The 27,431-nt window shown below is 44.9% G+C and overlaps 1 protein-coding gene across 1 annotated transcript; it reads left to right on the plus strand.

Annotated features, from left to right (window-relative positions):
* Positions 1-595: 595 nt before the first annotated feature.
* On the plus strand, positions 596-27,266 carry prpf8 (pre-mRNA processing factor 8). The gene is made up of 43 exons (XM_014214438.3): positions 596-847; positions 1,462-1,582; positions 1,799-1,967; positions 2,253-2,417; positions 2,619-2,837; positions 3,169-3,381; positions 3,508-3,633; positions 3,765-3,870; positions 4,280-4,470; positions 4,763-4,882; positions 5,061-5,250; positions 5,674-5,793; positions 6,147-6,281; positions 6,479-6,608; positions 7,637-7,833; positions 8,157-8,363; positions 8,723-8,886; positions 9,057-9,183; positions 9,416-9,608; positions 9,837-10,024; positions 10,292-10,530; positions 10,715-10,861; positions 11,048-11,258; positions 12,759-12,875; positions 14,106-14,353; positions 14,625-14,804; positions 15,099-15,234; positions 15,433-15,602; positions 16,011-16,140; positions 16,231-16,377; positions 16,651-16,811; positions 17,054-17,245; positions 17,510-17,747; positions 17,980-18,108; positions 18,500-18,613; positions 18,867-19,040; positions 21,042-21,235; positions 21,504-21,743; positions 22,080-22,221; positions 22,469-22,609; positions 22,878-23,017; positions 24,909-25,111; positions 26,456-27,266. The coding sequence occupies exons 2-43, from the start codon at positions 1,474-1,476 to the stop codon at positions 26,608-26,610; spliced, it is 7,017 nt and encodes a 2,338-aa protein (XP_014069913.1). The 5' UTR covers positions 596-847; positions 1,462-1,473; the 3' UTR covers positions 26,611-27,266.
* Positions 27,267-27,431: the final 165 nt, after the last annotated feature.

Below are 27,431 nucleotides of genomic sequence, written 5' to 3' on the forward strand. Positions count from 1 at the left end.
CAAATAACTACTCTGTCTGGCTTGACTTCCTCCAACCACTGCAAGGCCAACAGTATGGCCATCATCTCCGTCGTATATACAGCCAGGTGATCTGTAATACGTTCCTGCACTACAAAAATGCTGACCCAGTATGTCCTGTTCTTGGATCTTTGGAACAATCTGTGTAAATGGTCACAAAATCCTGATACACAGTATCCAGACGTCTATTAAACAAATCAGATGGATTTAACACTCTCCCTATCTTTCTGTAGTCTCTTCAACACTAGTAGATCAACTACTGGAGGTGGGAGTAGCCATGGTGGATTTACAGGAATAGCTGCATGCCTTGTCTGAGTGTCGGTACCATGGTAGGTATTTAAGGATATACAACGTCTTACTTTAGCTACGTTTAACAATGAGTGTAGCTACATACATGGTTGTAATCTGATAACAAACCTACATCGACATTGTCATGCACTTGTGTTGACAAATTTATGTTTTTTTTAGAGGCAGACACAGGTCGAACTTTGAAACCCAAACATCCTGTCCAAGTGACGAAACTTCCGTTTCTTCATCCGGAGACTTTGAATTAGTGCGCTTGTCTTCTACGTTTGTGCATATTCTTGCGTAGCCCCCTTTGTTTGTGTAGTTTGAAATCCATCAAACAGCGTACTGTACGTTCGTGAATTCAAGGGAAGTGCGGGCAACGTGCGGTGTCGTTTACACTGCGTGCTTTGGGCAGGAGGAAGGCTAATCAACACAATCGTGAAAAGCAGGGAAAAGTTCATATCATTTTTACCGAGAGATGTTGTTATAATCGTATGCAAACCGAGGCTATTTCCAATACGAAGCAGTTGCCCTGGACGAGGTACGTTTTGCCAGGTCCTCTGGTTGTGCAATTGATCTGGTTAGCATTAGCAGACTAACGTTAGCACTTTCATTCTGGGCCTTCACAAAAAAAAGTTGTTGCCCAACTAATAACTACTAGCCAACTAACGTTAGTTGGCTAAATCAAATCACGTATGATAGGTTAGAATTGTATTACTCGATTGGTTAACTAATTTGCCCACCTGTGCTTTTCCCCATTGTGTGTGCGCTAACGACACACTTGAATTTGTATGCGTGCTACAGCTAACGTTATAAAACATCCGCCAATTAAGTTAGTTAGCCAGCGACCTAGCTAGCTTTCCAGACTTTGCACTGCTCAAGATTTCACCTACTAGCTAAAATAATGAAATATTGATCTATATTGAAAATTACTCACAGTTGATTTAGTTTATTTATATTTACCAGAAAGCAGCAGCCATTGTAAACGTGTTGGTAAATCGAAACATTTCATGATGAATTGAGCACAGAAAGCTAATGCATTACTTGTTATTGACACTCATGGTATATGTTCCTTGCTGAAGTACTACCTAACTAATAATACATGATTCTTGTTTGACCCTTTTTATTAGTATTTTAAATTATAAATCTTTCTAGTTGTGAGCCGCAATGGCAGCTGCATTCCCTTATAGAGGGGTACCTGGTGGAATGCCCCCAGGTATCCATCCCCCAGCCCAGGTTCCAGATTACATGTCTGAGGAAAAACTGCAAGAGAAAGGTGGGTTCAGCTCAAGGGGATCGTTTGATCAATGTGTTTTATCTAATGTACAGCTATTGGACTGGTCTCATGTGTCTGTCATCTACCAAAACACATAACATTTCATTGCCCCTTTGCCAATGATTTCCATGGGGTTGTTATTCAATTCATGAAATAGAAAATTACATTGCATGAAACTATAATTCAACTATTATTGTTATTTTCACAATACAACAGCCAGAAAATGGCAGCAGTTGCAGGCGAAGCGCTACTCTGAGAAGAGGAAGTTTGGGTTTGTTGACGCCCAGAAGGAAGACATGCCACCTGAGCATGTCCGTAAGATCATCAGGGACCACGGTGACATGACCAACAGGAAGTTCCGTCACGACAAGAGGGTCTACCTGGGGTATGAAGCAACTTCTCAGTGACTCTATGGAACTCTGGTGAATTGGGAAAATGTTATGTGTATGATATCCAGGGGTGAAAGTACGGTGGTACGGCGTCCCTGCAAAATAAAAAGTGGTGGTATGCTGTACCGGCAAAACATGAACCTATCACAATAATTAAAACAATTATAGTTTGTAGTTTGCTAACCATGGCCCCCCCTTTCCTCTTTTCACCCATCTCCCAACACACACACCTTCCTCACTGTCTCCACTTCCCTTCCCTCTTTGTGCGGTCTTCTCCACAGAGCCCTGAAGTACATGCCCCACGCGGTGCTGAAGCTACTGGAGAACATGCCCATGCCTTGGGAGCAGATCAGAGACGTGCCTGTTCTATACCACATCACCGGAGCCATTTCCTTTGTCAACGAGATCCCCTGGGTCATAGAGCCTGTCTACATCGCCCAGTGGGGGTGAGATGGGCAAATATTCTGTTCAAGCAATTTTTTATTTCTGTTTTTGTATATTTTTAAAGTGAAGGAACAGTTGAGGTCTGTTTTTGAATTGAAGTATGCCTAGTTTCCATAAAGTCCTCTCTACGAATTGTTAGAAACTAGTTAGCCATAGATGTCTCAAACCACCTAGATGATCCTTGTTCTCTCTTCTCTCCATAGCGCCATGTGGATCATGATGCGCCGTGAGAAAAGGGACCGTCGTCACTTCAAGCGTATGCGTTTCCCTCCCTTTGACGATGAGGAACCTCCGCTGGACTACGCTGATAACATCCTGGACGTGGAGCCACTGGAGGCCATCCAGATGGAGCTGGATGCAGAAGAGGACTCCTCCGTGGCGGAGTGGCTCTACGAACACCAGCCCCTTAAGGACACCAACAAGTGAGTCACAGCAAAACCTCATTTGGTTTCTCTCTGGACAGTCCTGATGCAGAAAGGACACCTGCACACAGCGTTTTGCTTTATTTTCAAATGAGCATGGTTTAAACTATTGCCTGGTGGTCATCAGAACATTATCACAGCGTACCAAAGACCTGAAACCTATTAATGTAACCCACAATATTTAAACACAAGTCTTCGTTGGTTTAGCACAAGTTCTGGGTAAGTTGAAATCAGTCAAGTATTCTTCAAGACAAAACATGACTGGAATGGATATACATTTTCTTCTAGTCCTTATATGAATCTGCCTTCCTCTCCTTCCCTCCAACTCCAGGTATGTGAACGGGACCACGTACAGGCGCTGGCAGTTCACCCTGCCCATGATGTCCACGCTGTACCGTCTGGCCAACCAGCTGCTGACTGACCTGGTGGACTACAACTATTTCTACCTGTTTGACCTGAAGGCCTTCTTCACCTCCAAGGCCCTCAACATGGCCATCCCTGGGGGACCCAAGTTTGAACCCCTAGTTAGGGACATCAACCTCCAGTAAGAGCCTGGGTCTTTAGGCTGTTAGCCCTTAGTGGTAACAGCCTAGTACTGTCTACCATGTGGTGGTTTTTGGGCATTTCACTGTTGAAGTATCTGTTCCTCAACTATCTTCTCCCATCTCAGAGATGAAGACTGGAACGAGTTCAACGACATCAACAAGATTATCATCAGACAGCCAATCAGGACGGAGTACAAGATTGCCTTCCCATACCTGTACAACAACCTTCCCCACCACGTTCACCTCACCTGGTGAGAAAGATGCCCTCTACTGAGAATCTCATACAGGCCCCAGAACAACCTCCCAGACTCCAGAAATGGAAACCTATTGATATGCACACATTTGGGTGATAAGCCACCAATGCTAACTAGTGTTTCTGTAGGTACCACACTCCCAATGTGGTTTTCATCAAGACTGAGGATCCTGATTTGCCAGCGTTCTACTTTGACCCCCTGATCAACCCCATCTCCCACAGACACTCAGTCAAGGTATGTGTTGTTTTTAGTGTACTATACGTAATGCACTACAGCCAAATTGCCCTTCGGTGACAAAGTTCTCTTGAATTGTAATGAACCCTGCCCCAGCAGTGCATTTAACGCCGTCTAGACTAGGGCACAAAAATGTTTTCTCAAAGTATATCTACCTAGCTACGAGCCCTCCTACAAAGACAAGCAAACCAATGCAAGTGCGTAACGACCGAAGGAGAATTGAATGGTGGGTTACTGGTTGAGCTGAACCTGTGCTGCAGTTAGTCCATCAGCATTCAAACACTTATTTTGAGAATGGGAGAGTCAACTAATAGTGGATACCTCTATTGCAGTGTGTGTGCTCCAGTTGCTGTCCCCTCACTCGCTCTTTCCCCCCCAACTTCTTTCACACATACTCACACCCCTACAGAGTCAGGAGCCTCTGCCAGAGGATGACGAGGAGTTTGAGCTTCCAGAGTACGTGGAGCCCTTCCTGAAGGAGACGCCCCTCTACACAGACAACACAGCCAATGGAATCGCTCTGCTCTGGGCGCCACGCCCCTTCAATCTGCGATCTGGGAGGACCAGGCGGGCCATCGACATCCCACTCATCAAGAACTGGTGAGGATACACTCAAAGAACATTATTTGGTAATGTTGATGTAGTCTGGGAATTGTTATTGCTGTATAAAAGTATTTATCGCCTTTTTTAATTTATTGGAAGTTATTGGAAACATTTCTCTAATACAATAAAACTAAGTAACTTGTCCTACATATAGCAGTCATCTTCAGTCATTACATGTCTATCTGTGAACTCTTGTCTCTGCTGATATTGTAAACCTAATAAAGATGGCATATTAATACTAAATTAAAATCTAATTAGTGAGTGTCTGCCTGACTGCCTCCCCTATCAGGTATCGTGAGCACTGCCCGGCCGGCCAGCCAGTGAAGGTGCGTGTGTCTTACCAGAAACTGCTCAAGTATTACGTACTCAACGCTCTCAAACACAGACCACCCAAGGCCCAGAAGAAGAGGTAAGCATCAGTGATGATTCTCAAGTTCTCAAATTACCGTAAGAACCATGAATTTCGGCAATGTTTGTTTGTTGGTGTTTCATACGAAAAAATAACTGGAATGTACTATTTGCACCACCATTTTGGGGGGAAAAATGTACAACAGAACCTGACCAGCCTCCTCTGTCCTCCCCTACAGGTACTTGTTCCGTTCCTTCAAAGCCACCAAGTTCTTCCAGTCGACTAAGCTGGACTGGGTGGAGGTGGGCCTGCAGGTGTGCAGACAGGGCTACAACATGCTGAACCTGCTCATCCACCGCAAGAACCTCAACTACTTGCACCTGGATTACAACTTCAACCTCAAGCCTGTCAAGACCCTCACCACAAAGGTAACCAGTCAAGCTAGATGCCAGCTGATGTAAAAAGGTGCAAGACAGAGCAAAGTAGACCCAAGTCTGGTCCAAAAATATCCCCTTGCCCTGGCTTACCGCGGCCCTTCTTACTTAGATGTCTAAGTTGCATAACTAAATCCTAATCTGTAGTAGCTCAATATCAAGGGGTGCTTGTGTCATGCTACATTGCAAGCATATTTTATCTAACCTGCACTGAGTTAACAGTTTAGGGGTTTTCGGGGCCACGTTCAGTTGGCAAACTTTGTCGAATGTTGGAGATAGAAATATGATATATAGAACGAACATGCCTCTGACATGTAGAATAAGGAATCATGCCAGCTCTATTCATGGCAGTTCTATCTAAACGAGTTCCACAACGTTGTACCATGCTGAATGCGCCCGTGGTGTCTGTCCCTTCAGGAACGTAAGAAGTCCAGGTTCGGGAATGCCTTCCATCTGTGCAGAGAGGTGCTGCGTCTCAGCAAGCTGGTGGTGGACAGCCACGTACAGTACCGACTGGGCAACGTGGATGCTTTCCAGGTCAGTAACACACATTTGAATCACATTAAAGCTCCAATAAAATCTTTTTTTATGTGGCGTTTAAATAGCATGATTTGATTTTGGCTAAATTCATGTTTTAAGTATCCCTATATTTCTGTTATTACGGGGCTATCACTCTGTTATTAGTGCGCCTGCGCAGCAATCTCGTTGATGAACCTGGCCTGAGTGCAATGGCAACCATGTAGTGTGCTAATACAGTATAGTAAACGTTGTTAAACTATAACCTTGTCGTTGTGTCATTTCGAGTTACCAGGAAGTACCTGTTTTTATTAAATGATTTAAAGTCTTTCCTAATATGTATTGTTTCTCCCTACTTCCTCCTTGGTCTGTAGTTGGCAGACGGGCTGCAGTACATCTTTGCCCACGTGGGCCAGCTGACTGGCATGTACCGCTACAAGTACAAGCTGATGAGACAGATCCGCATGTGCAAGGACCTCAAGCACCTCATCTACTACCGCTTCAACACTGTGAGTACTGAGTATACACACAGAGACAGATCTATGTAAATGCACACAAACATTACCTTAATTGCAGATTTAGTAAAGGAAACATGTCTGAAACACCACTAAGTAACACATCTGCTCTATAATGTATTGGTTATTTTGGGACAAAACTAAAGCCTGAGTTTGTTGTTGAAGGTGTGCGTTTTCCTGTGTGTTCTCAGGGTCCGGTGGGTAAGGGTCCAGGCTGTGGGTTCTGGGCCCCAGGATGGAGGGTATGGCTGTTCTTCATGAGGGGCATCACCCCCCTGCTAGAGAGATGGCTGGGCAACTTGCTGGCCAGGCAGTTCGAAGGTAAGGCTTTTTAACTTCCCTTTTGTCATAGGTCATGTTAGAATTGTTTGTGTGAAATTAATCATTATCAACTAATGCGGTATGGCCCATCAATGAACTACCGTAATTTCCGGAATATAAGCCTGTAACCACTGAATTTAAAAAATATATATATTTTGAACATAAATAAGCCGCACATGTCTATAAGCCGCAGGTGCCTACCGGTACATTGAAACAAATGAACTTTACACAGGCTTTAACGAAACACGGCTTGTAACAAAAATAAATAGGCTTTAACGAAACACGGCTTGTAACAAAAATAAATAGGCTTTAACGAAACACGGCTTGTAACTAAAAATTAGCAGTAAGCTTTAGTTGTCTTTTTGCACTGAGTCAATTCCTCATGCTGCTGTTTCCAACGTCTTATCATCGACTCATTAAGACCAAGCTCCCGTGCAGCAGCTCTATTTCCTTTTCCAACAGCCAGATCAATCGCCTTCAACTTGAAAGCTGCATCATATGCATTTCTCCGTGTCTTTGCCATGATGAGGGTGACAAAATGACTACCGTAATCAGAATGATGGGAAGTTTGAGAGCGCTCGATTTAATCTGAACAGTAAACAAAAAAGTTGTTTGACCTTAACCCGTTCGGCAATTTCATTGGTCTAATGAAAGCTTCATGCCGCCAAAAAACTGAGCACGTCACAGAATGTGTTTTTTTTTGGAGAGAAAAAAATTTGAAAGCGGGAAAAATCCATATATTAGCCGCGTCATTGTTTAAGCCGCGGGGTTCAAAGCCTGGGAAAAAAGTTGCGGCTTATAGTCCGGAATTTACGGTACTTGTTTGCCAAGTTGCTTTTGTGCCCTTGAGCAATTGTCAATATTTCGATGTGTCCCTGTGAAGGGTTATGAAAAGGGAGGAACATGAACTGTGACGATAAGAAAACCGTGATGAATTAACTATGGATCATTGATTTACTCACATGAGAAGCTCTTGTACTGATGGTGTTCTCAGTCTATCAACCAATCGTGAATGTCCCCTTCAACAGGTCGTCACTCCAAGGGCGTGGCGAAGACTGTGACGAAGCAGCGCGTGGAGTCCCACTTTGACCTAGAGCTGCGTGCGGCCGTGATGCATGACATCCTGGACATGATGCCTGAGGGCATCAAGCAGAACAAGGCCAGAACCATCCTGCAGCACCTCTCTGAGTCGTGGCGCTGCTGGAAGGCCAACATCCCCTGGAAGGTATGATGACAGAGGGGATGTATAGGGATGAGGAGGCAGCATATAGAGGGAAAGGAATGTTGGGGCTTCATTCCAGGTGTGTGTGTGCTTGGTTTTACTGCCGAAAAGGTAGGGGCAGTTCAGGGAATGGAGAGTAGATGATGGCTTTAAGAATATTTATTGGTGACATGTTATAGAAATATCATCTTTCATCAAACGCAGTTGTCTTCAGCAATAATAATTTTGTAAGCAGTAAACGCAGTTTGATTCCCTGGAATGTACTTCATTTACACCTATCCAGTACTGACAGCTTTTGCTCTGTCTAATCTGTGTCCTCCCTCCAGGTCCCAGGCCTGCCCACCCCCATCGAGAACATGATCCTACGGTATGTGAAGGCCAAAGCTGATTGGTGGACCAACACGGCCCACTATAACCGCGAGCGAATCAGGCGCGGCGCCACCGTGGACAAGACGGTGTGCAAGAAGAACCTGGGCAGACTGACCCGTCTGTACCTGAAGGCTGAGCAGGAGAGGCAGCACAACTACCTGAAGGTAATACAGCACACTATGGTCCTCATTTATGGGAAAGAAGGCACTAGGTAACTGCATAGCTGATGCAACCATGGAAGTAAAACACAGTTTTATCTCTATGGTGCAACTACCTACTCTGCTGTGAGAAGTGTAGACAATTCAGATATGCAACAGCAAACCAGCAGAGTTAACAGGGCCACCAGTCTCTGAAGAACAGGCTGAGTCGGTAGTATAATACTCTGACACTTGTGTTCCTGTCTTTTTCTATCATTTAAAGATATCGTTATTATTTGTTTAAAACTGCTAACTTGGTTCCTATGACTTCATATTGCCATATCTATTTAGAGCAGTGTGTATAATATGTCATCTGTGTCTCCCAGGATGGTCCATACATCACAGCAGAGGAGGCTGTGGCCATCTACACCACCACAGTCCACTGGCTGGAGAGCAGACGCTTCTCCCCCATCCCCTTCCCCCCGCTGTCCTACAAACACGACACCAAGCTGCTCATCCTGGCCCTGGAGAGGCTCAAAGAGGCCTACAGGTAACACACCAACTCCCAGTAGCCTCCTGTTAGGGAACATGTACTGTAATGCTAAATGCTACCTTGGATAGCTTATCGGGTAATGAGATGCCTGTAGATTCTTTCTGCTGAGGTATGTTATTTATTTGATCTTGCAGTGACTTGATTGTGTGGTTGTTTTCTCTTTCCAGTGTGAAGTCCAGGCTGAACCAGTCCCAGAGAGAGGAGTTGGGGCTGATAGAACAGGCTTATGACAACCCTCACGAGGCCCTGTCCAGAATCAAACGGCACCTGCTCACACAGAGAGCCTTCAAGGAGGTTAGTCCCAGGACCAACTCTATATACACACTAAGCTTTTTGCCTCATGATCGGTTTATTAGCAACTTAAGTTACTCTGAAAACACAAGTTAACCTCTAGGTTCCCCCCATTTCTGTCTAACGAGATGGAGATTATTTGAACTTTCAGTTGACAAAGACAACTGTATCAATACCCAAATCTATCTCTGTTCTATGAACATAATCACCTATTCCTCTCTCCCCTCCTCTCTAGGTGGGCATAGAGTTCATGGACCTGTACAGCCACCTGGTGCCTGTGTATGATGTGGAGCCCCTGGAGAAGATCACCGATGCCTACCTGGACCAGTACCTGTGGTATGAGGCTGACAAACGACGTCTCTTCCCCCCCTGGATCAAACCGGCTGACACAGAGCCTCCTCCACTCCTCGTCTACAAGTGGTGCCAAGGTGAGGACTATGTTGGGTAGACAACGTTGCTTTCAAATGTCCCAAAATGTTGAGTGTTGCTTATAGTAGTTGTATATGTGTATTCACAAAGCCAATGCTGTCAATGCATATTGTATAATAGGAAAACGTATCGACAACCACTTCAATTGTTTCTGTTAGACGCTTTCATTATATATCCATTAATGCTGGCCAAAAACACTCTGTTTGTATCCTATGTTTTGTTGCCAGGCATCAACAACCTGCAGGATGTGTGGGAGACGATGGAGGGAGAGTGTAACGTGATGCTGGAGTCTCGCTATGAGAAGATGTATGAGAAAATAGATCTGACGCTGCTCAACAGACTGCTGCGTCTCATCGTGGACCACAACATCGCTGACTACATGACCGCCAAGAACAACGTGGTCATCAACTACAAGGTGAGAACACCTTGCCATCTCGAGGAGGGGATTGTTGTGAAGGGTTTAGATCAATTTCATTTCAGTCAAGTCAGGAAGTAAATTGAGTTTCCAATTTTCCTCATTCAAAAGCAATGAGGAAGATATTGTATTTGCATTGTGAATATGTTTTTGTTGTTGAACGATGGCATTGTTCGATTTCATACCTTGTACTTCACTCTTCCCTACTAACTGTTTAGTTGTGAATATATAGACCGAACGTCATATCCTTCCTCTCTCCCATCCCAGGACATGAACCACACCAACTCGTACGGTATCATCCGTGGTCTGCAGTTTGCCTCGTTCATCGTGCAGTACTACGGCCTGGTCATGGACCTGTTGGTGCTGGGGCTCCACAGGGCCAGTGAGATGGCCGGACCCCCTCAGATGCCCAATGACTTCCTGTCTTTCCAGGATACAGCCACAGAGAGCGCCCACCCCATCCGCCTCTACTGCAGATACATTGACCGCATACACATCTTTTTCAGGTATACAAATTAGACCACACCTTAGATAGGAGGTAGTACTCCTTAACTGACTCTACATCAAATACCTGAGTAGAAGCAGAAGACACGCACACACAGTTTTACTTGGTGCAGACTAACAGCTTAGACCATGTAGGTATCTGTAGAAGCTCAGTGGTTGACATGTCCTCCTTGTTTCTCCTTCCAGATTCTCAGCTGATGAGGCCAGGGACCTGATCCAGAGGTACCTGACGGAGCACCCTGACCCCAACAATGAGAACATTGTGGGCTACAACAACAAGAAGTGCTGGCCCAGAGACGCCAGGATGAGACTGATGAAGCACGACGTCAACCTGTGAGTCATCCCCCCCGTTGCTAGTTCTTTAACATGGAGTGTATATGGAACCGTAGTTGAGTAGCTGAGGAAATAATGCAGTCCTTGTGTGAGATGTACTGACGTGAGACCTGCACGTGTTATTTTCCCTGCGATACTTACATCTTGTGAAATAATAGTGGTCCCTCCCTGTCTGTAACCGTCCAGGGGTCGTGCTGTGTTCTGGGACATTAAGAACCGCCTGCCTCGCTCTGTGACCACGGTCCAATGGGAGAACAGCTTTGTGTCCGTCTACAGCAAAGACAACCCTAACCTGCTCTTCAACATGTGTGGCTTCGAGTGCCGCATCCTGCCCAAGTGTCGCACCAGCTACGAGGAGTTCACCCACAAGGACGGAGTCTGGAACCTGCAGAACGAGGTGAGAGGGATGTCGTATCTTTGGCATCATTAAAACTGAAGACTTATTTATCAAATACCTCTCTAATTATTATTACGCGATTAAACTGATTAATCATGTAACTGTAATTAACTAGGAAGTCGGGGCACCAAGGAAAATATTCAGATTACAAAGATAATTTTCAGATATTTTAATATCTGATCAATTAGTCTTCGAATTTATGAATTATTATTTACCTCACGTTAGTCTCATTCCAAACGTCGTAAATTGTTGGTTATCTGCACGAACCCAGTCTTCACTATGAGTCATCCATACATCAATTGTCTTAAATCCTTTATATACTAACTAAGTAATTCACAGAAATGCATAACAAACAGTAGATTATAGGGGAATGTGCCCTAGTGGGCTAAACCAGCATCACGGCTTGGTGGACAAAAGGGAAGAGGGGGTCGACTGAGATGAGACACGGCAAAGTTGATAATTATAACCATTGCAATGCTACTCCTTTGCACATGAACGCTCACTCATCCGGGACTAATTGCAATCAATATATATATATTTACACTCAGTGTGTCTTCGGGATCTCTGTTGAAAAGTTTGTTTCTATTGGAGAGTTTGTCCGCTCCCTCTCTTTCTCTCTCTCTCTCTCTCTCTCTCTCTCTCTCTCTCTGCCGTGGTTAGAATGGATAGCTCAGAGTAACATTCATTCATGTCGTTATAGAATAGATGTTTCGGCGGTTGTCGGCTTTCGCGTTCAATGATACCGAATTCCTAGCTGCAGACTAGTAATTAATATCAAAGACTTGTTCTTATTCTTTCGGTATCGATAGTCAAAGAGTTTAACCACGTGGGATGGTTAAAAGATTCAGCAATCTACTCAAACCCTTATTTCCCTCTGTGATAGAGGTTCTGGTCTGGTCTCAAACCTTAGCCCTCGTTATCGAGGTAAGCTGGTCTGGTGATATAAAACCCCCACCTGGGTTTTCTTCGGCTAGCAGAAACGGGCCTGTCCCATGACGCCAGACCATAACTGTGCTCATGGGGCGGTCCTCTGATTTAGTTAAACTCCAAAGGGAATTGGAGTTTCCTTCATTAAACAGTCTAAAATCACATTACATAATTTCACAAATTGTTTCATCTTTACTCATTCATTTTATACAACCATTAGATGTAAGCCTCATAATGGAGACTCTTGTATAAACGAGAGAAGGGACTGAGGAAGGGTGATGTTACTTGGTTTCTACGCACACCAGTTGACCCTGTCCTGCGTCTCCATGGTGATACAGGGGAACAGTGGCATGCTAAACAATCATGACAGCCACCACCAGATACAGTCACACCTTCATCACCGTGGCTGACTGGAACTGATACACTGATACACTTTTGTCCCTTGTACTAAGGTTTTATGAATTGCCAGGTGCTTGAACACTATTTTTGTGGAAACTATCCCTTTAACTGTAGGATAAATGTGGTGAGAAGGCTGTGCTTACTGTGTCCATCTGTGTGTCCGTCTGTATGTAGGTGACCAAAGAGCGTACGGCCCAGTGTTTCCTGCGTGTGGATGATGAGTCCATGCAGCGGTTCCACAATAGAGTGCGACAGATCCTCATGGCCTCAGGATCCACCACCTTCACCAAGGTAACTCCTTTACAAAACACCACTGTTCCTTTCTTCACTGAGATTGTTTTTCTCACATTAAAACCTCTCTGGGATATGTGGGACGCGTCCCACCTTGCCAACAGCCAGTGAAATTGCAGGGCGCCAAATTCAAACAGAAATCTCATAATTAAAATTCCTCAAACATACAAGTATTATACACAATTTCAAAGATAAAATTCTTGTTAATCCAGCCACAGTGTCTGATTTCAAAAAGGCTTTACGGCAAAAGCACACCATGTGATTATGTTAGGTCAACGCCTAGCCACAGAAAGCCATACAGCCATTTTCCAAAGAAGGAGAGGTGTCACAAAAGACAAAAATAGCGTTAAAATTAATCACTAACCTTTGATGATCTAAACCGGATGGCACTCCCAGGACTCCATGTTAGACAATAAATGTGTGTTTTGTTCGATAAAGTTCATCTTTATGTCCAAATACCTCCTTTTTGTTTGCGTGTTTAGTCCAGTAATCCAAATGCATAAGGCACATTCAAAGTCCAGACGAAAAGTCAAAAAAGTTACATTATAGTTCGTAGAAACATGTCAAACAATGTATATAATCAATCTTTAGGATGTTTTTATCATAAATCTTCAATAATATTCCAACCGGACAATTCCTTTGTCTTTAGAAAGGAAAGGGAACGGGGCGCGCACTCACGGCCGCGCACGATAAACAACTCAAGGCTTTCAGCCAGACTCCTGGTTCAAACAGCTCTTATTCACTCCCCTTTCACAGTAGAAACCTGAAACAACATTCTAAAGACTGTTGACATCTAGTGGAAGTCTTAGGAAGTGCAATCTGACCCCATAGACACAGTATATTGGATTGGCAATCGCTTAATAAACTACAAACCTCATCCAACCTGGAAGTGGGAAATCTTTCTCAGGTTTTTGCCTGCCATATGAGTTCTGTTATACTCACAGACATTATTTTAACAGTTTTGGAAACTTTAGAGTATTCTATCCAAATCTACTAATTACATGCATATTCTAGCTTCTGGGCCTGAGCAGCAGGTAGTTTACTCTGGGCACCTTATTCATCCAAGCTACTCAATACTGCCCCCCGTTCCCAAAAGTTAAATATAATTGTGTATAGAAGTATACCAACTAAAGAAATGTATTAAAATGAATTGAATCATTAGTTGGGTTCATAAATGTAGTCTATAGTTATGAGAACTGTACTAATGTTAATAATTGAATCTCCCGTCAGATTGTGAACAAGTGGAACACGGCTCTGATAGGGCTGATGACGTACTTCCGCGAGGCGGTGGTCAACACCCAGGAGCTGCTGGACCTGCTGGTGAAGTGTGAGAACAAGATCCAGACCCGTATCAAGATTGGCCTCAACTCCAAGATGCCCAGTCGCTTCCCCCCTGTCGTTTTCTACACCCCCAAGGAGCTGGGAGGGCTGGGCATGCTGTCCATGGGACACGTCCTCATCCCACAGTCGGATCTGAGGTAAGCGCAAAACGCAGAATATGTAGAAGCTAAGATTTGTCTAGACTGTTAACCTCATACAGGAACTTCTATGGCCCAAAGTCCACTTGCTGCAAGCTTTGATAACCTTGAATTGATAGAAATGTAAGCCTCAGAGCTGGATAACGATATAACGTTTCTAGTTAACTAATGAAGATAGACCTGGCTACATTACTGCCTCCTTGAAATGTCGCTACTACCGATTGATATTACCACTAACCCATCTTGTCCTGCCCCCCTCCCTCTCCCTCAGGTGGTCGAAGCAGACTGACGTTGGCATCACCCATTTCCGGTCCGGTATGAGCCACGAGGAGGACCAGCTGATTCCTAACCTGTACCGCTACATCCAGCCCTGGGAGAGTGAGTTCATCGACTCCCAGAGAGTCTGGGCAGAGTACGCCCTGAAGAGACAGGAGGCTATCGCACAGAACAGGTACTGAACACCTCCTACACAGGTAAGACAGTTGCCCTATCTCAAATCCAACCCCTTGTCCCTACGTAGGCTGGATTTAAGCTCCACTCGGCGTACCTAATCACACACTGCACGGGTGGCTCCACATGGACATTTTGGTGCATGCCAGAATGTGTAACTCAACATTTGAGGTTTTTCTAAGGAGAACACTTGGTGGGGTGTAAACCCAGATTTAGCTGCATGGTCTGTAACCAGATGGTCAAATGGTTCAGAGGCTTAGGACTATGAGAGTTGATGATGTGTTGTCCCTGTCAGGCGTCTGACCCTGGAGGACTTGGAGGACTCTTGGGACAGAGGTATCCCCCGTATCAACACCCTGTTCCAGAAGGACAGACACACGCTGGCCTACGACAAGGGCTGGAGGGTCCGCACTGACTTCAAACAGTACCAGGTAAGACAGGAACCAGTGGGTACTGCAGATCATTTTTTTATGAGCTCTAACGAAAGATGGACTTGGACATTTACAAATACATTTCAATTCTGGTAAATGCCTAAAGCATTTGTCCAAACATTAATGTTATGCTCTTTCTCATAGTCTCCTAGGTTGTGAAGCAGAACATTAACTCTATTCTGTCTGATTGTCCCGTAGGTTCTGAAGCAGAACCCGTTCTGGTGGACCCACCAGCGGCATGACGGGAAGTTGTGGAACCTCAACAACTACAGGACAGACATGATCCAGGCTCTGGGAGGGGTGGAGGGCATCCTGGAACACACGCTCTTCAAAGGAACCTACTTCCCCACCTGGGAGGGTCTGTTCTGGTCAGTACCACACACTCATTCACTATATGACTTAATTGTTATTGTTGCGCGTGTGCATACACTACCGGTGAAAAGTTTAGACACACCTACTCATTCCAGGGTTATTCTTTATTTTTACTATAAAGAATGTTTTCTACATTGTAGAATAATAGTGAAGACGTCAAACCTATGAAATGACACATTTGGAATCATGTAGTAACCCAAAAAAATTCAACAAATCAAAATGTTTCATATTTGAGTTTCTTCAAAGTAACCACCATTGATGACTGCTTTGCTCACTCTTTTCAAACATTTTCAAAAGTATTTGTGGTATGCATGCTCAAAGACACAGTATAACATCAGTAATGTAGATGTGAGGTATGGGGTTTTACCTCGCTAACCTCCAGCCTGATCTCCACTTCACCACAGGGAGAAGGCCAGTGGCTTTGAGGAGTCCATGAAATGGAAGAAGCTGACCAACGCCCAGAGATCTGGTCTGAACCAGATCCCCAACCGTCGCTTCACCCTCTGGTGGTCTCCCACTATCAACAGGGCCAACGTGAGTACCCGACTACACGCACACGGATGCATTTCCCAGATGTTGTTTTGCTACTCTTGACAATCACGCTCCGTACTCTGTCCTCTCTAGGTGTACGTGGGTTTCCAGGTGCAGCTGGATCTGACTGGGATCTTCATGCACGGAAAGATCCCCACCCTGAAGATCTCCCTCATCCAGATCTTCAGGGCTCATTTGTGGCAGAAGATCCACGAGAGCGTCGTCATGGATCTCTGTCAGGCACGTTACTAGGAGCTTATATCTCAGCTTGATGTATTTGGTTCAATCAGGGATCACAGGAAGTCTGAAGACCCTGAGACATAACTGTAAACTCCAATGATACGTTTTGTGTACCTTTTCCTTCACTGCCTTTCTGGGCAGCAAAAACCAAATGTCACTGCATTTTTTTCAAGGACATTCTCTACCAACATCACAAAACAACGTGGTTGAAAAGTCCATTTTGATTGTATAAAAACTTTTCCATAAAATAATGAGTTTCCTCTGTCTATGTAGGTGTTTGACCAGGAGTTGGATGCCCTGGAGATTGAGACCGTGCAGAAGGAAACCATTCACCCCAGGAAGTCCTACAAGATGAACTCTTCCTGCGCTGACATACTACTCTTCGCCTCCTACAAGTGGAACGTCTCACGCCCCTCGCTGCTCGCTGACTCAAAGTACGACACTACAGTCTTTAACTTTGTATCACGTTAACACTGAAGCCTTTTCTTAGTTTGTCGGATATGAACGATGTTTCGCAGATATCCATTTTTAATATGCCTTCTCAAAATGGAAGCGGCTTCCAAACTTCGATGACATAATAGATCCAAGTTTGACAAGAAGCCAAGTTCTTGCAATTTATAAAGACCTTATTTCTTTCTTAGTACTAATTAATCCTTGACCTCTCTCTCTTCTTCAGGGACGTGATGGACAGCACCACCACCCAGAAGTACTGGATTGACATACAGCTTCGCTGGGGAGACTACGACTCTCACGACATCGAGCGCTACGCTAGAGCCAAGTTCCTGGACTACACCACCGACAACATGAGCATCTACCCCTCCCCCACCGGGGTGCTCATCGCCATCGACCTGGCCTACAACCTCCACAGGTTAGCATAGCTACGCTAACATTTCTGCTAATATCTGCATGATAAGTAATGGAGAAATGTTCTAGCCTGTTGACATGAGTTCTAGCATTTCAACTAATGTCCACATGATAAGTGCTGACGTTTTGTTAGCGTAGCTTGTAGTCTTGTATGGTTGTCAACCGTTGCCCTCTCAACTCAAGGGGGTTATGGAACACGTGTCTGTTTACGTCTGTTACATAACATATGAACTCATCATCCACCCTCTTTTCTCTCTCCTCCCTCCAGTGGGTATGGTAACTGGTTCCCGGGAGGCAAGCCTCTGATCCAGCAGGCCATGGCTAAGATCATGAAGGCCAACCCTGCTCTGTACGTCCTGAGGGAGCGCATCCGTAAGGGTCTGCAGCTCTACTCCTCAGAGCCCACTGAGCCCTACCTGTCCTCCCAGAACTACGGAGAGCTCTTCTCCAATCAGATCATCTGGTTTGTGGACGACACTAACGTCTACCGTGTCACCATCCACAAGGTGAGTGAGAAGTCAGACATTCTGAGATTGGTGTCAATGTTCTAGGGATTCCAGTTATATGGGTTGGATTCTGTCTGGCACAACAGTGTACCTCTAAAATAGCTTTTCATGCAGAGTGAAACATTTTCAGACAATTAAACATTTGTGAAAAGATCTACTGTTAGATAGCTAGTCTCGGTGTTCAGCATCCTCTGTCTTCAGTCCTTTAAATACTCCTGCTCTGTCCTTGCAGACGTTTGAGGGTAACTTGACCACCAAGCCCATCAACGGAGCCATCTTCATCTTCAACCCCAGGACAGGCCAGCTCTTCCTCAAGATCATCCACACCTCTGTGTGGGCCGGACAGAAACGTCTGGGACAGGTACGTCTTCAAATGAAAAAGACCTGTCACTCTCTTTAGCAATGCACATGGCAATAAAACTCTCTGGAATGGAGCAAAACAAATATGCATGGAAGGCTAGTTATGCTCATTGGGGTCTAAGGCACTACATCTCAGTGTTAGAGGCGTTACTACAGACCCTGGTTCAATTTCAGGCTGTATCACAACCGGCCGTGACTGGGAGTCCCATAGGGTGTCACACAATTGGCCCAGCGTCGTCAGGGTTTGGCCGGGGTAGGCCGTCATTGTAAATAAGAATTTGTTCTTAGCTGACTTGCCTAGTTAAATAAACAATCTAATAAATAAAATGTCCTCACCTTGTTCCCTTCCCTCTTTCTTTCCTTTCCTTCCTCTGTTCCCTCTCCCTTTATAGCTGGCTAAGTGGAAGACAGCTGAGGAGGTGGCTGCTCTTATTCGTTCCCTCCCTGTGGAGGAGCAGCCCAAACAGATCATTGTCACCAGGAAGGGCATGCTGGATCCCCTCGAGGTGAGACCCCATAACTCACAATCACATCGATTGCGCTTCACACTCCACCTCATTGATGTAGACATAGCATTAATCTGCCCAATTTACACATCAGTAGAGATGAAGAGGACTCAGTTGAACTTGACTGAGATTATAAATATTAACTATTGTGATGATCAGTGATGTGTTTTGATACGATTTGACATTATTAATATTGAAAGACTTGAGATGACCAATGTGGACCATTTTTATTTTTATCCCTTCCTCCTCCCAGGTCCACTTGCTGGACTTCCCCAACATCGTGATCAAGGGCTCTGAGCTGCAGCTGCCCTTCCAGGCCTGTCTGAAGGTGGAGAAGTTTGGAGACCTAATCCTGAAGGCCACCGAGCCTCAGATGGTCCTCTTCAACCTGTACGACGACTGGCTCAAGACCATCTCCTCCTACACCGTGAGTCTACTTTCTACTCTTTTTGTACTAAACTCAGCATAAAAAGAAAAGTCCCCTTTTCAGAACCCTGTCTTTCAAAGATAAATCGTAAACATTCAAGTAACTTCACAGATCTTCATTGTAAAGGGTTTAAACACTGATTCCCATGCTTGTTCAATGAACCATAAACAATTAATGAACATGCACCTGTGGAACGGTCTTTAAGACACTAACAGCTTACAGACGGTAGGCAATTAAGGTCACAGTTATGAAAACTTAGGACACTAAAGAGGCCTTTCTACTGACTCTGAAAAACACGAGAAGAACCATGCCCAGGGTCCCTGCTCACCTGCGTGAACATGCCTTAGGCATGCTGCAAGGAGGCATGAGGACTGCAGATGTGGCCAGGGCAATAAATTGCAATGTCCGTACTGTGAGACGCCTAAGACAGTGCTACAGGGAGACAGGACGGACAGCTGATCGTGATCGCAGTGGCAGTCCACGTGTAACAACACCTGCACAGGATCGGTACATCTGAACATCACACCTGCGGGACAGGTACAGGATGGCAACAACAACTGCCCGAGTTACATTTTACATTTTAGTCATTTTAGCAGACGCTCTTATCCAGAGCGACTTACAGTAGTGAATGCATACATTTCATACATTTTTTTTTCTCCGTACTGGTCCCCCGTGGGAATCGAACCCACAACCCTGGCGTTGCAAACACCATACTCTAGCAACTGAGCCACACACCAGGAACGCACAATCCCTCCAATGCTCAGACTGTCCGCATAGGCTGAGAGAGGCTGGACTGAGGGCTTGTAGGCCTGTTGTAAGGCAGGTCCTCACCAGACATCACCGACAACAACGTCGCCTATGGGCACAAACCCACCGTCGCTGGACCAGACAGGACTGGCAAAAAGTGCTCTTCACTGACGAGTCGCGGTTTTGTCTCACCAGGGGTGATGGTCGGATTTGCGTTTATCATCGAAGGAATGAGCGTTACACCGAGGCCTGTACTCTGGAGCGGGATCGATTTGGTGGTGAAGGGTCCGTCATGGTCTGGGGCGGTGTGTCACAGCATCATCGGACTGAGCTTGTTGTCATTGCAGGCAATCTCAACGCTGTGTGTTACAGGGAAGACATCCTCCTCCCTCATGTGGTACCCTTCCTGCAGGCTCATCCTGACATGACCCTCCAGCATGACAATTCCACCAGCCATACTGCTCGTTCTGTGCGTGATTTCCTGCAAGACAGGAATGTCAGTGTTCTGCCATGCCAGCGAAGAGCCCGGATCTCAATCCCATTGAGCACGTCTGGGACCTGTTGGATCGGATGGTGAGGGCTAGGGCCATTCCCCCCAGAAATGTACGGGAACTTGCAGGTGCCTTGGTGGAAGAGTGGGATAACATCTTACAGCAAGAACTGGCAAATCTGGTGCAGTCCATGAGGAGGAGATGCACTGCAGTACTTAATGCAGCTGGTTGCCACACCAGATACTGACTGTTACTTTTGATTTTTACCCCTACCTTTGTTCAGGGACACATTATTCAATTTCTGTTAGCCAGATGTCTGTGGAACTTGTTCAGTTTGTCTCTATCAAATACACACAAAGTTTTCTGAAAATAAACGCAGTTGACAGTGAGAGGACATTTTCTTTTTTTGCTGAGTTTAGAATGAGACTTAAGCAAGATGGTGGTGGTATTGGTAGAATGACTGATTCAAGGCACTCTCCTCCCAGACCGTGAGTGGCAGTTCACTTCCTGTGACCGATAATACTGGAATGAGACTAAAAACGATTTAACAGAGATTTCTACCAATTGTAGCCGATAGGGGTCAATGTAAAAAAAAGTATACACAGGAGCCAGCTTCTTGAAGAATGTTGATATTTATGGCATCATTGTCTAGTCCTGTTTCTCATTCTAGAAGCTCTTCTAGACTGCAAAACGTTTATTGGGGGAGCTGTGTGTGTCTGCCCTGTTTAACCAGTGTCTGTATGGCTCTGTTTCCTGTCTCTAGGCATTCTCCCGTCTCATCCTGATCCTAAGGGCGCTCCATGTGAACAACGACCGTGCCAAGGTGATCCTGAAGCCTGATAAGACCACCATCACAGAGCCTCACCACATCTGGCCCACGCTGACCGACGAGGAGTGGATCAAGGTGGAGGTGCAGCTCAAAGACCTCATCCTGGCCGACTATGGAAAGAAGAACAAGTGAGTGTCTGTAATGGCTTTGGTGGCCTTCGTAAAGCTTTCATGAAGCTTCATAATGCTGTCATACGTATATTAACTTCCATTTGCCATTATGAGAGATCAGAACACCTCTCAAAGAAAACTCTTAACAATCTCAATAAGCTAATGCAAAAATGCGTAGGACTATTTTTGTGGAATCAAGTAGCATCTGGGATTCCCACTGCAAGCGAGCATTTATTTCATTCCCAAACTTCTCTCAGCCATATGACTTCAACTCTGTCCTCTCCAGCGTGAACGTGGCGTCTCTGACCCAGTCTGAGATCCGGGACATCATCCTGGGCATGGAGATCTCTGCTCCATCCCAGCAGCGCCAGCAGATCGCTGAGATCGAGAAGCAGACCAAGGAGCAGTCCCAGCTCACCGCCACGCAGACACGCACAGTCAACAAACACGGAGACGAGATCATCACCTCAACAACCTCCAACTACGAGACACAGACCTTCTCCTCCAAGACAGAATGGAGAGTCAGGTATGTAGGGGGAGACTATTTGCATTTTAAATGTTGTAGTTTCCCTATATTTTTACAATAATATTACGGTGATATGATTGTGACATTGGAATTAGGTTTATATATCCTTCCACTCACACATGGTGCTGACAAAGAAATGTAATAAACTTTCATGGAGCTTTATGACTGTTATATTATAGTTAGTCCTCAAAGCGGGAGTTGTAAAATCAAGGCCATAGCTTCAGAAGTTAGAGCGTCTATAATGCTATTTGATAACTTGACCTTTTTAAGAATTATTTTCTGTTTCTATTGTCTTGTCTGAAAGTCCTAACGTGGTTCTTCCTTGTCCTCCTGCAGGGCCATCTCTGCTGCCAACCTGCACCTGAGGACCAACCACATCTACGTGTCGTCTGATGACATCAAGGAGACAGGCTACACCTACATCCTGCCCAAGAACGTCCTCAAGAAGTTCATCTGCATCTCAGACCTGCGAGCCCAGGTCAGTAGCCTACGGTTTATCCTGTTTGTATCAAAGTAAACTTCTCCCAGTTGTCTCTGCTTGTGACCCTTGTGATAAAAGTCCTACCATGATGCTAAAACAGTCAAATCACTTTACCTTCATATCTATCAACATCCCATTATTATTGTAATCCTCTTATATGAATGAAGTGCTCCTGGAACAGATGTCTTATATATCTGTAAATCTGAATGTGTGTTGCTGACGTGTACATCCCCTCTGTCTTCAGATTGCAGGTTACCTGTACGGCACCAGTCCCCCTGACAACCCCCAGGTGAAGGAGATCAGGTGTATCGTTATGGTACCCCAGTGGGGAACTCATCAGACCGTCCACCTACCCAATCAGCTGCCTGGTCACGAGTACCTCAAGGTACAGACTTTGGGGATAAGTACACACACAGGGACACACATGCATATAACACGATTTGATTCCATGTAATGCATGCTGTTTACTGGATCACGTCTCAGACTTTGGAAGTGATAAACCATGGACCATTACTCATTTTCCTTGTGTTTTTATGTATGCCGTAGCCTTTGAAATTGGAAGTGTTGAGTTCCTGATGAGGGCAGAACACACACACACACCTCTCTACTTCCCCTGTGTCTCACCTCTTCTCTACCCTGTATTCCCCCTACAGGAGATGGAGCCCCTGGGTTGGATCCACACCCAGCCCAACGAGTCTCCCCAGCTCTCCCCCCAGGACGTTACCAGCCACGCCAAGATCATGGCTGACAACCCCGCCTGGGACGGAGAGAAGACCATCATCATCACCTGCAGGTAGGCCAGATTGTTGTACTTGCTTTTTTCTTTACACTTACCAGCAGTGAGTTTGCATATACAGTTGAATTCGGAAGTTTACATACACTTAGGTTGGAGTCATTAAAACTTGTTTTTCAACCACTCCACAAATTTCTTGTTAACAAACTGTAGTTTTGGCAAGTCGGTTAGGACTTCTACTTTGTGCATGACACAAGTAATTTTTCCAACAATTGTTTACAGACAGATTATTTCACTGTATCACAATTCCAGTGGGTCAGAAGTTTACATACACTAAGTTGACTGTGCCTTTAAACAGCTTGGAAAATCCCAGAAAATTATGTCATAGCTTTAGAAGCTTCTGATAGGCTAATTGACATCATTTGAGTCAATTGGCGGTGTACCTGTGGATGTATTTCAAGGCCTACCTTCAAACTCAGTGCATATTTGCTTGACATCATTGGAAAATCAAAAGAAATCAGCTAAGACCTCAGAGAAAAAAAAATTGTAGACCTCCACAAGTCTGGTTCATCCTTGGGAGCAATTTCCAAACGACTGAAGGTACCACGTCCATCTGTACAAACAATAGTACGCAAGTATAAACACCATGGGACCACGCAGCCGACATACCACTCAGGAAGGAGACGCGTTCTGTCTCCTAGAGATGAACGTACTTTGGTGCAAAAAGTGCAAATCAATTCCAGAACAACAGCAAAGGACCTTGTGAAGATTCTGGAGGAAACGGGTACAAAAGTATCTATATCCACAGTAAAACTGGTCCTATATCAACATAACCTAAAAGGGGGCTCAGTAAGGAAGAAGCCACTACTCCAAAACCACCATAAAAAAGCAATATTACAGTTTGCAACTGCACATGGGGACAAAGATGGTACTTTTTGGAGTAATGTCCTCTGGTCTGATGAAACAAAAATAGAACTGTTTGGCCATAATGACCATCGTTATGTTTGGAGGAAAGGGGGGGGGGGCTTGGCGGTGGCAGCATCATGTTGTGGGGGTGCTTTGCTGCAGGAGGGACTGGTGCACTTCACAAAATAGATGGCATCATGAGGAAGGAAAATTGTTGATATATTGAAGCAACATCTCAAGACATCAGTCAGGAAGTTAAAGTTTGGTCGCAAATGGGTCTTCCAAATGGACAATGACCCCAAGCATACTTCCAAAGTTGTGTCAAAATGGCTTAAGGACAACAAAGTCAAGGTATTGGAGTGGCCATCACAAAGCCCTGACCTCAATTCTATAGAAAATGTGTGGGCAGAACTGTAAGTGCGTGTGCGAGCAAGGAGGCCTACAAACCTGACTCAGTTACACCAGCTCTGTCAGAAGGAATGGGCCAAAATTCACTCAACTTATTGTGGGAAGCTTGTGGAAGGCTACCCGGAACGTTTGACCCAAGTTGAACAATTTTAAGGCAATGCTACCAAATACTAATTGAGTGTATGTAAACTTCTGACCCACTGGGAATGCGATGAAAGAAATAAAAGCTGAAATAAATCACTCTACTATTATTCTGACATTTCACATTCTTAAAATAAAGTGGTGATCCTAACTGACCTAAGACAGGGAATTTTTACTAGGATTAAATGTCAGGAATTGTGAAAAACTGAGTTTAAATGTATTTGGCTAAGGTGTATGTAAACTTCCCACTTCAACTGTAGCAGCTAATTTGAAAAAGGTTTTACTTCATGATAGAGGGCATTGTATGTTGGTTGGTGTGACTGTCTGGGTTTGAATCCAGGCAGTCTACTCGTCACTAGACTGGGTTAGCCTGTTGCGCTAAGGCACAAGTCTAGTTCACCGTCCCAACCACATTTGTAAACATTGATCAAGTCCACCTATACATGCATCTCTTCTTAACATTCTAGTTGCATCATGTATATTTATTCATTTCCAGTTTCACTCCTGGCTCATGCACTCTGACGGCCTACAAGCTGACTCCCAGTGGGTACGAGTGGGGCAGACAGAACACAGACAAGGGCAACAACCCCAAGGGCTACCTGCCCTCCCACTATGAGAGGGTTCAGATGCTTCTGTCTGACCGCTTCCTGGGCTTCTTCATGGTGCCTGGACAGGTTTCCTGGAACTACAACTTCATGGGTGAGTAGTGCATAGAACACGGGATTCTCTGCTAAGACTACACTGCTTGCAGGGCGGATTTCGCAGACACATATTAAAATCTATCCCCAGACTAAAACGCGTGCTAAATAGAGAATCTTGTTTAATGGCGAACCATCAGTGTCTTCAAATCTCAGTGTATTTGAAACCATTAAATTCAACATCAGTGAAATAAACATATTAGGAAAATTAAGCATTTTTACAATCACGTGCTTGCAGTGTGTTTGTCAACATACACTACATGGCCAAAAGTATGTGGACACCTGCTCATCTTACATCTCATTCCAAAATAATGGGCATTAATATGGAGTTGGTCCCCCCTTTGCTGTTATAACAGCCTCCACTCTTCTGGGAAGACTTTCCACTAGATGTTGGAACATTACTGCGGGGACTTGCTTCCATTCAGCCACAAGAGCATTAGTGAGTTCGGGCACTGATGTTGGGCGATTAGGCCTGGCTCGCAGTCGGCGTTCTGTATGGCCCTCGCTTGGTGCACGGGGGCATTGTCATGCTGAAACAAGAAAGGGCCTACCACAAAGTTGGAAGCACAGAATAATCTAGAATGTCATTATGCTGTAGTGTTATCATTCCCCTTCAGTTGAGTTAAGGGGCCTAGCGCGAACCATGAAAAAGGGCCACAAACCATTAAAAAGGGCCACAGACCATTATTCCTACTCCACCAAACTTTACAGTTGGCACTATGCATTGGGGCAGGTTGCGTTCTCCTGACCCAGATTCGTCTGCCAGATGGTAAAGTGGGATTCAGCACTCCAGAGAAAGCGTTTCCAGAGTCCAATGACAGCGAGCTTTACGCCACTCCAGCCGATGCTTGGCATTGCGCATGGTGATCTTAGGCTTGTGTATGGCTGATCGGCCATGGAAACCCATTTCATGAAGCTCCCGACAAACCGTTATTGTGCTGACGTTGCTTCCAGAGGCAGTTTGGAACTCGGTAGGGAGTGTTGCAACTGAGGACAGATGATTTTTACATGCTTCAGCACTTGGCGGTCCCGTTCTGTGAGTTTGTGACTTCGCTGCTGAGCCGTTGTTGCTATTAGATGTTTCCTCTTCACAATAACAGCACTTGCAGGTGACCAGGGCAACTCAAGCAAGGCAAACATTTGACGAACTAGCATCCTATGCTCTTCAGTACAGGCCATTCTACTGCCAATGTTTGTCTGTGTAGATTGCATGACTATTTGCTCGATTTTATGCACCTGTCAGTAAATGCTGTGGCTGAAAAATAGCCAAATCCACTAATTTGAAGGGTTGTCCACATACACTACATTACCAAAAGTATCTCAATTATACATCCTCCTCTTTCAGGTGTCCGCCACGACCCCAACATGAAGTATGACCTGCAGCTGTCCAACCCCAAGGAGTTCTACCACGAGGTCCATCGCCCCTCTCACTTCCTCAACTTCGCCTCCCTGCAGGAGGGAGAGATCTACAACGCAGACAGAGAGGACATGTACGGTTGAGACTGGCGCTCTGCTCAGAGATGAGAGGATTACCTCTCTATTGTAGATATTCTATGACATGGACATCCTTATGCGGCCCTGTCTAGTACAGTCAAACAATTTGGGCCAGCCAGTCGTGAAGTTATGAATATAACTACTTCTCCCTGAAGGAGGGGAATCGAGGTACATCTATGGTGGTCTCCATAACTGTGATGGACCAAGTGTACCAACTGATAGGGATGGCCTGAAGATGTTGGAATTTGTATGTATGTAAGCCTAGGACCACCTTTTTTAGGACACAATGTCAATTTTTCTGGGTTTTCTGCTAAATTGTCTTTTTGAATTGGTTGGCCTCCCATTAGAGCTCTCCAATAAGGCTTCAGAATGTGAATTCTAATGCATTTCATTTATGGCTTTCCTTTTGACACATTGCTGCTAATTTGTACTGGTATTTGTGTCTCGTCAGTCTAGTAGTTGATATAGCTGTAAAATGTATTTGTGGCATTTCTTTAAATTGGTAGTTAATCATTAATACACTTTTCTCCCATAGAAACTGAACTGTAATTGAAAATGGAATTGGTATGTCCTGTGTTTTTTATGCTAGCATTCTGTTACCCATTTGCTATGTTGTGGAGACTGTAGTTTGGGTTTAAATAAAGATTGACATTTTATAAGTATTTGCCCTTGTTTGGTTGTCTGTTTTTGTGAGTGCAGTGATCATGTATTTTGTGAATAGCACTGTCTTCTAGCAAGGACACACCTGAGATACTGACTGCCATTGTACTTAGGATCATGTCTGCAGTCAAACTTACTGGTGATGGACAGTGGTGGCTCAGCTGGAA

This window comes from Salmo salar, chromosome 09 (genome assembly GCF_965601325.2).
Source record: "Salmo salar chromosome 09, fSalSal1, whole genome shotgun sequence".
Taxonomy (NCBI): Eukaryota; Metazoa; Chordata; class Actinopteri; order Salmoniformes; family Salmonidae; genus Salmo; species Salmo salar.

Excerpts from the sequence above, each read along its gene's own strand:
- prpf8 (XM_014214438.3), top strand. The coding sequence starts at position 1,474 with ATGGCAGCTGCATTCCCTTATAGAGGGGTACCTGGTGGAATGCCCCCA. Across the intron at positions 1,583-1,798 it reads GGAAAAACTGCAAGAGAAAG|CCAGAAAATGGCAGCAGTTG; the intron begins GTGGGTTCAGCT and ends ACAATACAACAG. Across the intron at positions 14,805-15,098 it reads GAGGCTATCGCACAGAACAG|GCGTCTGACCCTGGAGGACT; the intron begins GTACTGAACACC and ends TGTCCCTGTCAG.